This window comes from Pristis pectinata, chromosome 7 (assembly GCF_009764475.1).
Source record: "Pristis pectinata isolate sPriPec2 chromosome 7, sPriPec2.1.pri, whole genome shotgun sequence".
Lineage (NCBI taxonomy): Eukaryota > Metazoa > Chordata > Chondrichthyes > Rhinopristiformes > Pristidae > Pristis > Pristis pectinata.
The window spans coordinates 4,927,077-4,944,215 of NC_067411.1; the positions used below are offsets into that span (position 1 = coordinate 4,927,077).

Sequence of the window (17,139 nt, forward strand, 5' to 3'; positions counted from 1 at the left end):
AGAACACTGAGACTTTTGCACTTTTCCCCAGTTTTGACCTCCTGTTTCAATTACTCTTTCACCAGTGACCTTTTCCTCTGCCAAGTGCCTCCCAAAATCTTCCCTCTTTTTCCTCCTTGAATACACTCTTACAACATTAGTCACTGCCTTAATTCTTTATTTTAATTTCATATTTTACTTCTTAGGATGTACCTTGGAACACTGTTACATTAACAGCTTGACGCACTGGCCCACACCACACTTACAGCACAGAAATAGGCCATTCAGCCCAATTAATCCATACTAATGTTTATGGTTCACACGACCCTCTGCCTACACTATTTTAGAATCAGGTTTATTATCACTGGCATACATCATGAAATTTGTTGTTTTGCAGCAGCAATACCGTGCAAGGTGTAAAAAGTTACAAAAATAAATAAATAGTGCAAAAGAGGAATAACAAGGTAGTGTTCATGGACCATTCAGAAATCTGATGGTGGAGGGGAAGAAGCTGTTCCTGAAACATTGAGTGTGGACATTCAACTGCGCACCCTTGCGCTTCTCTCAGTAACATATTTAACCAGCTTCCCTGATGTTAAGAATTAATTCATTTCAATCTTATTTTCCGGTTACAAGATAATCACTCTCTGGGTAAAATTTCTCTTTACTGAATTTAGTGGCAACTGACTTGCACACATGACTGCTTCTGTTTAATGGTAATTTTGCAAGGCATTATGCACAGCCCAAATGTATTAAGAAACAAACTGCTGGAGGAACTTAGCAGGTCAAGCAGCATCTGTGACAGAAAGAAATTGTCAATGTTGAGTCCAACCCTGCATCAGTCCTGATGCTGCTCAACCCACTGAGTTCCTCCAGCAGATTGCTTGTTGCTTCAGATTCCAGCATCTGCAGTCTTGTATCTCTAATTTAAGGAAGAATGTGGCAGTGAATGAGTAACCAAAGATGAACCTATCAAGCTCTAGACAGCTGGCTTACATTTGATCCATAGTTAGCTGTGTTCCAATTAACGACTTTTGACTGAGCCGCCTATTCTGCCTCTGGGCTGTCTGACTGAATGTCTCCAGGAACCAGCCCATGGGGTGCTACAGGCTGCCAGATAAGTTGCCACGTGGTGCCACCGCATGGTACTAAGAGGAAGATAACCAGCTGTGTCACAAAGGAACAGCCCCCCTCATTAACCAACTAACATCTGCTAGAGGGAGGAAATGATTCACTAGAGCAATGAATTGTTGGATTGTCTGTCAGCCCACACTCTCCCACCCACTTCTTCCTCATCCTTCAGTCTCCCACTAATTTATTCCCCACCCACATCTCCAATCCTGTCCGGGACATGCCCTCTTCTTGTTACTACCACTGGGTAGGAGGTACAGGAGCCTGAAGACCCACACTTGACAATTTAGGAACAGCTTCTTCACCTCTGCCATTAGATTTCTGAACAGTCCAGGAATGGACTGTTTTTATTCCTTTTTTTGCACTATTTATTTGTTAATTTATAGTCATTTTTATGACTTTGCACTGTACTGCAGCCACAGAACAACAAATTTCATGACACACCAGCAATAACAAACCAGATTCCAATTCTGTCCTGTTATCTCTCCCAAATCTCAAATTCCCTTCTGTCCACCCTATTTTAACAAACACCCAGTGTACCTCCTGCACTGTCCAGCTTTCTTTTCCACACACCCACCACTCCCCACCCAGTCCCACTACCCCCATAACAACACCTCCTGCTCCCACTACCTCTCCTTATATCTGCAATCCTCTCTCTCAACACTCCACAAACCCATGCTAACCTGATGGTAGTAACAGGAAAAGGGCACGTCACGGATGGTAAAGACCCTCACCATTTGGAATGTGCCCTCTTCTCGTTACTACCATCAGGGAGGTGGTACAGGAGCCTGAAGACCCACACTCAATGATTCAGGAACAGCTTCTTCCCCTCCACCATCAGAACACTATCTCATTATTCCCTTTTTTTTGCATTGTTTTTGCAATGTATGGATTTTTATGTCTTTGCACTGTACTGTTGCCACAATATAACAAATTTCATACCAAATGTCAGTGATAATAAATCTGATTCTGTCCTCACATCTACCCCTCACCCCATTTCCCCACACAACCCACTCACTTACCTCACCTACCCCCTCCACTCACCTCCACCTCTCCCCTGCCCACTCACCTCCCTCTCTCCCCTCCCAATCGCCCCCCACTCACCTCCCCACTCTCCCCCCTCATTCACCCCTCTCTCACCCCCACCCCTCTCTCACTCACCCCCCCACTCTCCCCTCACTCACCCCCACCTCTCTCACTTACCCCACTCCCTCTCTCACTCCCCCCTCACTCACCCCCACCCCTCTCTCACTCCCCCCTCGCCCCTCATTCACCCCCACCCCTCACTCACCCCCACTCCCTCTCTCACTCCCCCCTCGCCCCTCATTCACCCCCACCCCTCTCACTCACCCCCACTCCCTCTCTCACTCCCCCCTCATTCACCCCCACCCCTCTCACTCACCCCCACTCCCTCTCTCACTCCCCCCTCATTCACCCCCACCCCTCTCTCACCCCCACTCCCTCTCTCACTCCCCCCTCGCCCCTCATTCACCCCCACCCCTCTCACTCACCCCCACTCCCTCTCTCACTCCCCCCTCATTCACCCCCACCCCTCTCACTCACCCCCACTCCCTCTCTCACTCCCCCCTCATTCACCCCCACCCCTCTCTCACCCCCACTCCCTCTCTCACTCCCCCCTCGCCCCTCATTCACCCCCACCCCTCTCACTCACCCCCACTCCCTCTCTCACTCCCCCCTCGCCCCTCATTCACCCCCGCCCCCCTCTCTCTCTCTCACTCACTCACCTCCCCCTCATTCACTCCCAGCCCTCTCCCTGACTCACCCCACTCTCCGACCTCGTGTCTCCGGCCCCGCAAGGGAGCTGAGGCGCAGGGACCTTAAAGCTAACGACAGCTAAAATCGGATCTCTGCGCGTCCTTGGAGCACTGCAGCTGCACCACCGTGTACAGACCACCTCACCATCTCCAGCCCATCGCCGGCACTGCTGAAGCGCCCCCTCCTCACCGGCCGCGCCAACGTGCTCCGCGGGCACTGAATGACAAACATAGCATCGGCCTGGTGCCCCCTCAATTAGTCACACGGCGGCAGACGGTGCACCAATCACACTGCAACAGATAAGAGTGACATCAATACAGACCAATCACAGCGCGCTAGCCTGCGCCAGCTAATCAAATGACATGCAAAGTGATGATCGATCGATAGTCTGACCAATCACACTGCGGAAGGCGGTGAAAACATCCCTCAACCAATCACACTGCAATATATAAGAGTGACACCCATACAGACCAATCACACTAACCTGTACCAACTAGTCAAACGACATGCGAGGTAATGACCGAACGATAGTCTGACCAATCACACTGCGGCAGACGAGCCTCCACCAACTAATAAAACGACGGCTCGTATAAACACTGCGGGTGATGTCTGACTTGTTGGTAGTTTCCAACATTTTTTGGGTTTACCTCAGTTTGACGCACTATAGGGTCCTGGGACACCAGACTGAAAGCTTCTGTTCCGTGCAGGCCGAAGGATGTGTCCCTGAGGTACATAGCGGGGCCTTTGCCCCGCACAAGCATGGCCGCCGCGGGACGGTTGCTGCAGGTAACCCGCGCTCTGAGCCGCCGCGGGACGGTTGCTGCAGGTAACCCGCGCTCTGAGCCGCCGCGGGACGGTTGCTGCAGGTAACCCGCGCTCTGTCCCGCACGGATATGGCCGGTCGGATGTTCCTGAGACTGCGCTGCTTTCCCTGGGGGAAGAGTCTTGTTTAATGACTGAAAACGAGCTCTGTATTCTACAGAAATTCGGTTTGTCCCCTTTGACTCTCTCCAACCTTTATCGATGCACCATAGAAAGCATCCTATCTGGATGCATTGCGGCTTGGTACGGCAACTGCTCTGCCCAGAACTGCAAGAAGCTGCAGAGAGTTGTGGACACAGCTCAGCGCATCACGGACACCAGCCTCCCCTCCTTGGACTCTGTCCTTACCTCTTGTTGTCTTGGTGTAGCAGCCAGTGTAATCAAAGACCCCACCCACCTGGGGCATTCTCTCTCCTCTCCTCTTCCATCGGGTAGAAGATACAGGAGCCTGAGGGCACGTACCACCAAGCTCAAGGACAGCTTCTACCCCACTGTGATAAGACTATTGAATGGTTCCCTTATACTCTGAGATGGACTATGACCTCATGATCTACCTTGAACCTTATTGCACTGCACTTTCTCTGTAGCTGTGACACTTTACTCTGTACTGTTATTGTTTTTACCTGTATTACATCAATACACTTAGTACTAACCCAGTGTAACTGCACTGTATAATGAATTGACCTGTACGATTGGTATGCAAGACAAGTTTTTCATTGTACCTCGGTACAAGTGACTGATAAACCAATACCAATATTCCGTGTTCCCAATCTCCTGAATCGGGCCATGTCCAGCCAGAGGTTGGGAAGTTCTGTGGGGATGAGTCTTCAGCTGAGGAGGCCAATGTGGGATCCATAGATGGGCCATGTGGCTAGCTTGTGAGGTGGTCTCCTCCTCCCACTGCTTGTGCAGGGCCCCTCTGTTCTCCCCCTGCATGGCTTTTGAAATTCTCAATACCATCTGGAATGCTCCTTCTCTGCTTTGGTCATGGACTAGAGATTCCCAGGACTTTCTCACTGCTTCAGTAAAGCAGCTGATATAATCAAAGATTCCACCTACCCTGGTCATTCTCTCTTCTTTCCCCCTTCCATTGGGCAGGGGATACAAAAACTTGAAAGCATGTACCACCAGGCTCAAGGACAGCTTTTATCTCACTGTTACAAGATTACTCAATAGTTCCCTAATACATTAAGACCTCACAGTCTACCTAATTATGAACTTTGTCTACCTGCACTACACTTTCTCTGTAACTGACACTTTTTCTGCACTCTTGTTTTCCCTTGTACTCCTTGTACTACCTCAATGTGCTATTCTAATTAATCGGTCTGTATGAACGGTCCACAGGACAGGTTTTTCACTGCACCTTAGTACATGTGACAATAATAAACCAATTCACAAATGCTGAATTTCTTCAAGGAAGCTTTGAACACATCCTTGAATCTTTTCCTTTGTCCACCTGATGATTTCTTCCTGAGATCTTTCTTTGACCAAGGATATGGCTTCCTCAAACCTTGTTGGTCAGGAGTGGCAGTCATCCTGGCTGGCTGTGGGATGGAGTCAAGGGACATTCATGCAAAGGAGAGTGGGGTTTGAGGAGGTTCATGAAGTATTCCTTCCGGTAGGTATTGACTGCTATACTGTGCCTGATGAGATTGATTGTGTACTTCAGGAAGGAGAAGACAGGAGAACACACACCAGGTAATAAATCTGATTCTTAGCTCTGTGGTTTGGGGTTTTGAGGTGCCTAATGGCTCTAACTGTGCTGCATGTCATGGGTATTGGCAACATTAAAAATAACTCAAGCTTGAACTCTGCCCCAATCACAACCTTAACCTAACTCTTGTGTCTGAGGGGTCAGTGGTGGAATGGGTGAGCAGCTTCAAGTTCCTAGTTGTCAACATTTTGGAGGCTCCATCCTGGGCCCAACACATTGATGCAGTCATGAAGAAGGCATGCCAGTGGCTTTAGTATGTCAAAGTCTCTTACAAATTTCGATAGATGTACAGTGGAGAGCACTCTGACCAGTTGCATTACAGCCTGGTATGGAGGCTCCAATACACAGGATCACGAGAAGTGGCGGAAGGTTGTAGACTCAGCCCACAACTTTCTTGGCACAACTCTCCCCACCATCTGACATCTTCAAGAAGCAGTGCCTCAAAGTGGCATCCATCACTAAGGACCCACTCATCCAGGACATGCCCTCTTCTCATTACTACCATTCCTGAGGAGGTACAGGAGCTTGAAGACCCACTCAACGATTTGAGAACAGCTTCTTTGCCTCTGCTATTAGATTTTTGAATGGCCCATGAACCTGTGAATGCTACTTTGTTATTTTTATTTTGCAGTATACTGTTGCTGCAAAACAACAAATTTCATGTTATACAAGTTAGTGATAATAAAACCAGATTTGTGAATTCCAGAGTCCAGTGTGGGAATTCCATACCCTTCCACAAATGGGCAGAAGATGGTTCAATAAACAAACTGCTGGAGGGACTCAGCAGGTCAGCCAGCATCTTGTGGAGGCAAAAATATGGGTGGGTAGTTTGAGGTGATTCAATCCTTCCTCTGCTTGCACATAGCTTCTTCTCGCAGCTACCATTGGGCAGGAGGTACAGAAGCCTGAAGTCCCACACCACCATGTCGTCCCGAAATCAATTTCCCTATCCGTCCGCTGTAAATAACACAGTGCCACGAGGTCGATTCGAACAAATACCTTTACTAGCAGTGCACCGCTAGGAGAATTCTCTTCAGCACTCACTAAGAGTCGCTCCCGAGTTCTCCCAGTACAAAGGGGTAGACAGATTTATACAGGTATTGTCACGCATACTTTAATGAGTCAGGTGCCGGAGTTCTTGGTTGAGCAGGAAGCGGACAAAGGGCTACTGCAGATGGACAAAGAGCAGCCTCACACCACAGGTTCAGCTAATCATTTTGCAATCGGGTGAGACAAAGGCAGGTATCACCTTCATTGTTTGAGACTGCCTTCCCATTTCCCATTAAGATTGACCATCATCTCCATAGTCAAGCATAATGGGAATCCAATTAAGTTCCAGACACAGCAATTACCACACAGCACCCAGCCCAGGAAAGCAGTGGTGTGGCTGTTCTGGCCTGAAGGACACTTTTTAAATCAGTATTTCCAGCAGCCATAATTCTCATCTGTCTTAAGATATCAATACAGTTCTAGTTTATTAATCCTACACCTCCTCATTCCCCCCTTTTTATCATTTCATGATAAACTAGAGCAGCGCTGAGAACGGGGCCGAGAGCTTATTAATAAGGACCTTGCAACAAGTATTTAGACAGGCCAGCACCGCACAGCATACTATTATAATCACGATTAGTCCCACAGCTCCATGCAGCAGGTATGATTCCCATGATCCTCCTAGCAGCCACCCCAACCAACTTGTCCCTCCTGTAAATCCCTGTCTAAAGCTATCTACTTGCGTCTGAATGTCCTGAATGGCATGGGAGATGTTGTAGGACTCGTCTCTCACGTTGGTGATGCATTTGTCCCCAACTATAGCACATACTCCTCCTTGCTGAGCCAACTGGTAGTCCACAGCATACCGGGTCTGCTAGGCATAAAGTTGAAGCTCTGCCAGTTCCGGGTTCACTGCCTTCAGGCCCTCCATAGTACTGTTTCCCAGTGCAGCCAGTCCACAAATAAGGTAGTTCTGGTTTTTTGCGGCTATAGTTCCTGCCGAACCCCCCAGAGGGAGAGTACTCAGGAATCCATAGCCTAACGACGCTAAGGGAGATCCCAATGACATAGGATCCTTCCAATCCTCACAGAACTCCTCACTAACTGACCGCACCACAAGTCTTCGTCGGACATGAGCCTTCTGGGGGCAGGGGACAGTGACCGGCCCGATCGTTCCTATTGCAAACCAGGCTGGCAGAGTGGGGGTGGCTGTGGTGTAAGTGCCATTAAAGAGGAACACATACCCTTCCTTAGCCCGGTAGCAGGTTACATTACCCGATTGCTGTCGACTGGGCATTTGAGAATACCAAGAGATCCCAGCAACATTTCTCCCATGCTCCCTCAGGTAATTCTCCCTGGTTAGCCATTCTAAGGAGACATTAGACAATCTCACGTGGGTCCCGTTCCCTTCTCCACAAACCCATCGCTCTCCTGCAAGTAACGTAGCACACCTGGTGGCAGCGCACTCACAGCTAAACCATCCCCCTTTCAACCCGCAATTCCTCTCTGTACAGGTAGTGGCGGCACATGCGGTACAATCGCTAGCCCACAACCCCACCCTATGCCGGTGAAACAGTGGGTAAGGACTGGTGGTGGGCTGTACTACTAGGTCCTGTTACTGTTCCTTGCAAGCATTTATCCGGCAGCACCCTCCTGTAAGTTCCCATCTGTCCAACACACTTTGTTTTTGAAAATTCATACTTTAAGAGGGCCCTGGGGCTCCAGCTTGGTGTGGCTATAAAAAGGCCTTCCACTGACTCTGCCAAGGGGTAACAAACGGTGCGATTCCCATGTAGCTGCATATGTATTTTATAAAACAAATTATCCTCTAACGCCCACACAAGAGTACTGGTAATGGTGAGGAGTCCGAATTTAAAAGGTATTAGCTTTCCTCCGGTGGCCATCGTTTGCAGTCGCTCAGATGAATCCAACGTTCCTGGCCTTTTACTTTCACAGCTGTCGGTGTTTGGAGTAGTATCTGGAAGGGGCCTTTCCACCGAGGTCCCAGTTTAGGGCACTCCCAATCCTGTATCAGTACTGAGTCTCAGATTTCCAGGTCAGGCAATTCTGTGTTCTGCCCTTCAGGTGGTTTAAAGGCATTCTCCACCTGTGAATGAAGAAACTTTAAAGAGGATGTAAGTTGTCTGAAATACCTTTGTAGTTCATCCCCCATGATATTAAGATCAACCTGTGTGGGGGGTTGGGTGGCAGCGTCCCATGGGGTTCTTCCCGGACGCCCATAGACAATTTCAGCAGCCGATACCCCGGTGGCTGAGTGGGGGGTGATTCTCATATGGTATAATGCTAAGGGGAGAACCTTCAACCAGTTTAGACCTGTCTCTGACACTAATTTGGTTAGTTTATTCTTAAGGGTGCTGTTAGCTCTCTCTACTACACCTGCTGACTGAGGGTGGTAGGTGCAGTGGAACTGCTGTTCGATATGCAATACCTCGCACAGTTCCTTATTTATTTTCCCTATGAAGTGGGGGCTAATGTCAGAACTTATCTGTCGGGGTACCCCAAACCTTGGTATAACCTCTGTGAGCAATAACTTTACCACTGTTGAGGCCTTATTATTGGTGGTTGGAAAAGCTTCAGTCCATCTACTAAATACATCAACAATAATAAGACAGTACTTGTAACAATGTACACGCGGTAATTCAATAAAGTCGAGTTGTGTGCATTCAAAAGGACCACCTGGCAAGGGGGTTTTGCCTGGGGTGCACTTCACCCCTTTCCCAGCATTGGTTTGTTGGCATATCAAGCACGACCGTATTTTTCCTTGTGCTGCTTCGTCCAATCTGGGGTGCCACCAGGTACGTAGTAAAATGTTACACATTCCCTCCTTGCCAAGGTGGGTGTCAGAATGTAGGCAGTCAATAAGCATTGGTAACAAAGAATCAGGTATACATACTTGACCGACTGGAGTAACCCAGAGGCCATGTAGCGCAGAGTGCGTACACCCGTGCACCTTCCACATTTGTTTTTCTGAGTTAGGGGCGTCCCCCTGTAAGTGCTGCACAGTGACCATGTCTGGGGTGCCTGGCGTTGCTATGTTTGGCTTGCAAACAACTGCTTGTTTTTCCATAGTGGAAACGGTTTTAGACCCCTGGCGTGCTGCCAATTTCGCTTCTATATCTGCCCTGTTATTGCCCTGGGTTATTGGGGAGGCATCTGAAAGGTGAGCGGAGCATTTAATGATGGCCAATTTGTTTGGGAGGAGGATGGCTTGGAGGAGGTTCTTTACATAAACCGCATTCTGTATGGGGCTACCTGTAGAGGTCAGAAATCCCCTGTGTGCCCAGAGTTGGCCAAAATCATGGGCAACTCCAAAAGCATAGTGGGAGTCAGTGAAGACATTAGCTACTTTGTCCTTGGCTAAAATGCAAGCTCGGGTCAGGGCAAAGAGTTCTGCTTTTTGGGCAGAGACTGGGGGCTGCAGAGATGCCGATTCCACACTCTGGGAGTCGTTAACCACAGTATAGCCGCTAAGGCGGATACCCTGTTCAGAAATGTAGGAACTACCGTCGACGTACAGGTTTAAGTCGGCTGACTGGATGGCCTTATCTGAAAGGTCTGGGTGGGGTGCAGTTAAAAAGTGGTTACGCATTAGACAGTCATGAGGTGGGTCCGCAAGATCCTCAGGTGGGGCCTCTAGGAAGGTGGCAGGATTAATGGTCGTACAGTAAGCAAAAGTGAGGAGTGGGTTATTCAGGAGTGCTACCTCGTATCTGTTTAAGTGGGCCTGGGTAAGGTGTTGCGTCTGGTGAGAAGTTAAGAGTGCCGTTACAGTGTGGGAGGAATAAACCATCACTGCCTGTTGCAAGGTTATATTGGAGGCTGCTGTTACTAGAGAATAAATGGCTGGAAGCATTTGTGAGCATGGTGGAAGTCCCCTTGCAACTGGGTCCAGCCAAGTGGAGTACTATGCCACCGGTCTTTTCCTATCCCCATGGGTTTGAGTAAGGATGGCTGTAGCGCAGTCCTCTGGGACATTCACGAAGAGCTGAAATGGGCGATCATACAAAGGGCGTCGCAGGGCCGGGGCGCTGGCAAGGGCCTGTTTGAGGCTATCAAAGGCCTCCCTTTGTTCCTTGGTAAGTTCAAAGGGTCCCACGGACTGGCTTGAGGCCAAGGGTGTGAGGTGCTTAGTAAGGAGCGCCACGTTAGGTAGCCACTGTCTGCAGAAATTTACTAACCCTAAGAAGGCGCGCATACCCTTTGGGGTAGTGGGCGGTGGGGCGGCAACGATGGGTATAATACGGTCGGGAGTGAGCCGCCGCTCGGTAGCACTTAAGAGGGTGCCCAGAAATTTTACCTGGTGCTGGGTTCGTTTTACTTTCTGTGGAGGTATTACGTATCCCCACGAGCGGAGCGCGTTAAGTAGTCTATTCGTGTCCGCGATGTTGGCGGGCTCCGAGGGGCTTGCTAGTAAAAGGTCATCTACATACTGGACAATGGTGGATTTATCAGAAAGGTGCAACCCTTGGAGTTGATTATGTAAAACTTGGGAAAAAATAGTCGGGGGGTGTATAAAACCTTGCGGGAGGCGCGTCCAAGTGTATTGCTGACCTTGGAAGGTGAAAGCAAACAGGTACTGCGAGTCGGGAGAGAGGGGAATTGCGAAAAAATGCATGCTGCAGGTCCACAATGGTAAAAACACAAGAGTCGGCGGGGATACTGCTGAGAATGGTAGCTGGATTCGGGACCACGGGATGTAGTGGCTCCACTATCTCGTTGACCTTACGTAGGTCTTGTACAAGGCGCCACTCTGTTCGTCCAGGTTTGGGGACGGGTAAAATGGGGGTGTTACAAGGTGATTGGCAAGGAACCAGGATGCCCTGCTTGCAGAATGAATCTATTAACTGAGTTATTCCGTCGACTGCCTCTCTCCGAAGGGGATACTGTGGGACAGAAGGCAGTTGTGCTCCCGGTCTTACACAGATCTGGACTGGGGTCACTGGGGTGTATCCCACCTCGGACTTTGATGCGGCCCATAAATCGGGGGTGGGTTCATCCAAAGGGAGTCGATGGGGCCGGTGATGGTGTAAACAGCCTGTCACCGAGAAAGGGACGAGGTAGTAAGTCAGAGTCCCCCCTGGCAGAGCCTGAGGAACCCCGAAAAGGCCTTTGTCTGCCTGTACCTCAAGCCGGTGGGCTAGGAATCCCAGTTCCTTTGGTCTATGTCCCTCGTTAACTGACGGTAATGTGAGGGGACATCAAGCCTGACTGATTCCAGAATTCATTAGGCACTTGGACTAGAAGTGCTGCCCCCTCCTTCCCCACTACTTCCCCTAAAATAGTGACGGTCACCATGCTAACCAGGAGAGGAGCATACAACCCTTCTAGTTCCCTTGAGGCCCCAGTGGGGTCGTAAGCCTGCGTCACATGCGGGTCAGTGGTTTCCAAGGGTGGGTTAAAATCGCTGCTCGTGAGGTTCACCGTCCACCACTGAGGAGGCTGGTGAATCCAGAGGATCCTATGGTTTTTAGTATCAGTAATGGTAATAGCGTCATCCAGGCATTGTATTTTGAGTTGGAAGGAGCAGAGCAGGTCCCTTCCGGCTAGGTTAACCCCCAAGCTTGTGGTTACTGCAAACTGGATCAGGCATTCCTGATCTTCAAATTTAACTTGTAAGGGTTCAGTTAAGGGGTAGGATCTTTCCTGTCCCTCCAGTCCGCTCAATGGAACTGAAGCAGTGGACAGTTTAAAATCATGCTGGGTAATACAAGGGGCTTCAAGGGTCGAAGTATTTGCTATCATAAAGGGAATTGGCTTTCCTTCAACTAAGAAATGGACAATGGGGTCATCGTCCGGGTTATCGGTGAGGGCAGGGTACATGGAGAGGCTACTCTCCACGTCTAGTCAGGCAGAAAACGGGTTGTTGGTTGAAAAAGGTTGTCGTCTACCAGGGGGTCTGGTCTGCCGATGACGGTAGTGGGGGCAGTCCCTCCGCCAATGGTCAGGTGCCCCACAAAGGTAGCATCCCGTCGGCCTGGCGTTCGCTGGTGCGGGTTGTTGGGGTCCCCTGGGTCCTATGTAATTACGAGAGGGTGGTGGTGGTGGTCCACAAGGGGGATCATACACTGGGGCTCTTAAGTCATTGGGGTATAGTGGGTATCCTTTACCGGACCAGTCAACCCCTTCTGGAACGCAAAATTGCCGCTCCATTTGATAGCCCGTATTGTCGGAGTGGGAAGGTTGGGGCCGAGGGGGTCTCTGCACCATTACCTGTTTTATCTTTGTGGCTTTCGACTCGCGCCCGTTACTCCAGAAATGGACTAGCGCCCTCATCATGGCTTGTCGTTTGTGGTCAGGCCAGTTCATGTCATTAGTGCGGATAGATGAGGCCACTCCCGCAGGGATGCATTGTAATAAGAGGGTGTTAAACTAGGGGGAGGCATTGCCTCTGTTGTAGGCATCGTCCCCCGCATAGGTACCGTAAAGTGAACAGAAACGGTCCCAAAAGTCTGGGCCGTCCTCACCTTGTTTTGGTCGGCATTCTAAAACTTTAGTTATGTCAATAGGCTATTGGAGGGTTTTACGAAGGGCAGTTCTAATAGTGGCCACCTGGTCCTGAGGCCGGACGGCCGCCTGAAAGGCTGTCCAGTCAGCATAGTTCCCCAGGTGTTCTTTCCACTGTGCCACTTCATTAGTCATAAGGGTCATGCAACAAAGGCTGAAAAGGTCTTGTGAGGCGGCCTGATACATCTGAATTGTCCCCATCACATAATCTATGAAATCCTCCGGGTTGGTTTTACGGTTGGGCGCCCGACTCATGATTAAGCACATCTCCTGAGGCTTCCAAGGGGTGTAAATTTGGATTGTAGGATTAGCGCTGGCTTGGCCTGGATCAGGATTGGGAACACTCCTGTTGGGGAATCGTTTCTTAACCTTGGCTCCCTTAACCCCGTTCAACATGGTCGGTAGGCTGGGATCTGTAGGGTCGCCATAATCAGTGGTAGAATTAGAGTCGGTGTCTGTCTGAGAATCTATCGAAGGACCGTCCCTTGCCAGAAAGCTCCGTTGTTTGTCTGTGGCCTTAGAGCCACCTGTCTGTGGGCTTTCCCTTCGACTAAGCCGCATCCTGGTTCGGGACGCAATAGGTTCATGGACTTGTCCTGTGGGCGGGACTTGGCTAGCAGTCGCTGGTGGTAGGGGTGGGACGGCTGGCGGGCTAGCCGCGTTATATGGGGGCGGCAATGAAACCGAGGGGTAGGTAGGGGCTGTGGGTCGGCGTCCGTATCATTACTTTGGAACAACAGGGGCACGCCAGACATGTCGGGAGGTACCTCCACTTTATCCTTACTACTTTTATTTTTATTTCTGCTCTTCTCCTTATACACCTCATTTACCTCTCCTCTCTCCCTTCTGCTCCTTTCAGCATCGTGGTCTCCGCACTGAGACTTCAGGACTCCCCAACTCTTAGGATTTCCCTGTTCATCACACACACTAATTCCCCTTCTGCGCGCATTATGTTCCCAGCTAGCCTGCTTAGATTTATTTGTTAGGTCTTCGGCCGTTTTTCTCCAAGTAGACATTAATAATTTCCATTTTTCCCCTGTATTCCGCTCCCAAATTGCCTTTTCTGCCTTTAGGCATTTATCTACGTCCCAAGTTCCCCCCAATGGCCATATTTCTTTTCCCAATTTCTTATTGAGGCATGCTCATAATTTACGGAAGTTACTCTCATTCTTCGGATCGTCTTTACATAACTTAGATAGTGGGGTATTGGACCCAGACTTATCGAGAGTTTGTCCCATATTTGTATTCTACCCGATGGGACGGTACGAATCGCTGCGATTACCTATAAGATCGGTCTCTTTCCTTCACCCACTTCAGGTTCCTGACCTTCCCGTGGGGGATTTCCCCTCTTAAGAACCGGTCTAAGGCAGGGTGGTAGTACTGGAGAACCGATCTCAGAACTTAGAGCTCAAAACCTTGAAATTCACAACTTAAAATCCCAAATCCAAAACTGGGGACTCGAACCCCGAACAGAACTTAACTGGGGACTCGAACCCCTTCTTACCTGTGGCACTCGGACAGGTTCACGAGGAGTCCGTCAGAGGATTGTCGGTAAACGAAGGGATCGATCAGGTGTCTGACTACCTGAGAGGGATCAAGGTGAATCGTACCTTGTGGGCCCATCCGTCTCAGGTGGCCCTTATCCCCGTCGGTCGCTCACGCTGCTTCCGAAACCTCGTCTTGGACTCCTGGCTGGCTCGCCAAATTGTCGTCCCGAAATCAATTTCCCTATCCGTCCGCTGTAAATAACACAGTGCCACGAGGTCGATTCGAACAAATACCTTTACTAGCAGTGCACCGCTAGGAGAATTCTCTTCAGCACTCACTAAGAGTCGCTCCCGAGTTCTCCCAGTACAAAGGGGTAGACAGATTTATACAGGTATTGTCACGCATACTTTAATGAGTCAGGTGCCGGAGTTCTTGGTTGAGCAGGAAGCGGACAAAGGGCTACTGCAGATGGACAAAGAGCAGCCTCACACCACAGGTTCAGCTAATCATTTTGCAATCGGGTGAGACAAAGGCAGGTATCACCTTCATTGTTTGAGACTGCCTTCCCATTTCCCATTAAGATTGACCATCATCTCCATAGTCAAGCATAATGGGAATCCAATTAAGTTCCAGACACAGCAATTACCACACAGCACCCAGCCCAGGAAAGCAGTGGTGTGGCTGTTCTGGCCTGAAGGACACTTTTTAAATCAGTATTTCAAGCAGCCATAATTCTCATCCGTCTTAAGATATCAATACAGTTCTAGTGTATTAATCCTACACCACCTCAACCAGGTTCCGAAACAGCTACTTCCCTTCAACCATTTGGTTCCTGAACATAGAACAGTACAGTACAGGCCTTTTGGCCCACTATGTTGTGCTGACATATGTTAACCTACTCCATAATCAATCTAACCCTTCCCTCCTACGCAGCCCATAACCTTCCATTTTTCTTGCATCCATGTGCCTATCTAAGAGTCTTTTAAATGTCCCAATTGTATCAGCCTCTACCACCTCACCAGACAGTGTGTTCCGGGTGCCCACCCCACTCTGTGGGGGAAAAACCTACCTCTGACATCTCCCCTAAACTTTCCTCCCTTCACCTTAAATGGGTGTCCTCTGGTATTGGCCATTGCTGCCCTGGGGGGGGAAAAAAAAGTTGGCTCTCCACTCTCTCTATGCCCCTTGATCTTATACACCTCTATGGAGTCACCTATCATCCACCATGGCTCTAAAGAGAAAAGCTCCAGCTCGCTCAGCCTTTCCTCATCATGTTCTCTAATCCAGGCAGCATCCTGGTAAATCTCCTCTACATCCTCTCTAAAACTTCCACGTCCTTCCTATAATGAGGAGAATTGAACATGATACTCCCAAGTGTGGTCTAACCAGAGTTTTATAGAGCCTCAACATTACCTCGCGGCTCTTGAACTCAATCCCCCGACTAATGAATGCCAGCACACCATGCGCTGCCTTAACCACCCTATCAACTTGCGTGGCAACTTTGAGGAATCTATGGATGAATCCCAAGATCCCTCTGTTCCTCCACACTGTTAAGAATCCTGCCAGCACAATCCTAATCACTGCAGTTGAGTAACACTATGATCACATTGCACTAAAATGGACTTTGTGTTTTTATTTCTAATTGTGTTCTTTCTTGTAAAAATTTTGTATAATTTGTGTTTTTCTTGTTAATATTGTGTGTCTAATGCTATGTGCCTGTAATGTTGCTGCTTTCATTGTACCTGTGCATACATGTATTTGTGCATATGACAATGAACCATAGAACCATAGAAAACTACAGCACAGAAAACAGGCCATTCGGCCCTTTAGTCTGTGCCGAAACATTATTCTGCTAGTCCCATTTACCTGCCCCCAGCCCATACCCCTCCAGACCTCTCTCGTCCATGTATCTATCCAATTTACTCTTAAAAGTTAAGAGTTAGCCCGCATTTACCACATCAGATGGCAGCCCATTCCACACTCCCACCACTCTTTGAGTGAAGAAGTTCCCTCTAATGTTCCCCCTAAACCTTTCCCCTTTCACCCTAAAGCCATGTCCTCTCATACTTACAACTCAATGCTGACTTTACTGCTAGGAGTTGGAACAGGTTTCTGGGGCCAAATGGCGTCCTGTGCTGTATTGATTCCATGACTAGGTAGATACTGTCCGTAAGAAATTATGAACAGGAGGATGTCCCATGACCTCTCAAAGTAGCTCTGCCATTCAATGAGATCACAGATCAGCTCCCTTTCCCTGCCCATTCCCCATAAACTCTTGACCCCACTAATCCTTCCGTTCCAAAAAGCCATCTATCACAGCCTTGAATATACTTTCAGACTCCATCTCCCACAGCACTCTGGGATCGAGAATTCCAAAAATTCTGAGATGAGAAGTTCCTCCTCCTCTGAAATGGGTGATTCCTTATTAGTCATGGAGTCATAGAGATACAATGCTGATACAGGGTTTTGACCCAAAACATCAACAATTCCTTTCCTCCCTCAGATGCTGCTCGACCCGCTGAGTTCCTCCAACAGATTGTTTGTTGCATAAAGAGATGCAGCATGGAAATAGTCTCTTTGTCCCACTGAGTCCATGCTGACCATCCAACACCCATTTAGTCTAATCCAACATTTATTTCATTTATTCTCCCCACATTCATCAAACTGATAATTCCACCCCCCCCACCCCGATTCTACCACTCATCTACACACTG

The 17,139-nt window shown here is 49.0% G+C and overlaps 2 protein-coding genes across 4 annotated transcripts in view; one reads left to right on the forward strand and one right to left on the reverse strand.

Annotated features, from left to right (window-relative positions):
- Positions 1 to 4,379, reverse strand: part of slc5a6a (solute carrier family 5 member 6a) — a 41,535-nt gene extending 37,156 nt beyond the window's left edge. The window contains exons 1-2 of one of the 3 annotated variants that reach the window (XM_052020604.1): positions 4,057 to 4,379; positions 2,894 to 3,102 (exon numbers count right to left, since the gene is read on the reverse strand). The gene's annotated coding sequence lies outside the window, so the exon portion shown is untranslated. Of the gene's footprint in view, positions 1 to 2,893; positions 3,122 to 4,056 lie in introns of those variants that run through there. The other 2 variants (XM_052020605.1, XM_052020606.1) reach the window with 2 other exon arrangements.
- The window catches only part of LOC127572489 (sialic acid-binding Ig-like lectin 15), a 64,713-nt gene continuing 51,098 nt past the window's right edge, over positions 3,525 to 17,139 (forward strand). Inside the window, exon 1 of the mRNA XM_052019836.1 lies at positions 3,525 to 3,712. Within this exon, the coding sequence (XP_051875796.1) occupies positions 3,646 to 3,712 (67 nt within the window). The 5' untranslated portion in view covers positions 3,525 to 3,645. The remainder of the gene's footprint in view (positions 3,713 to 17,139) is intronic.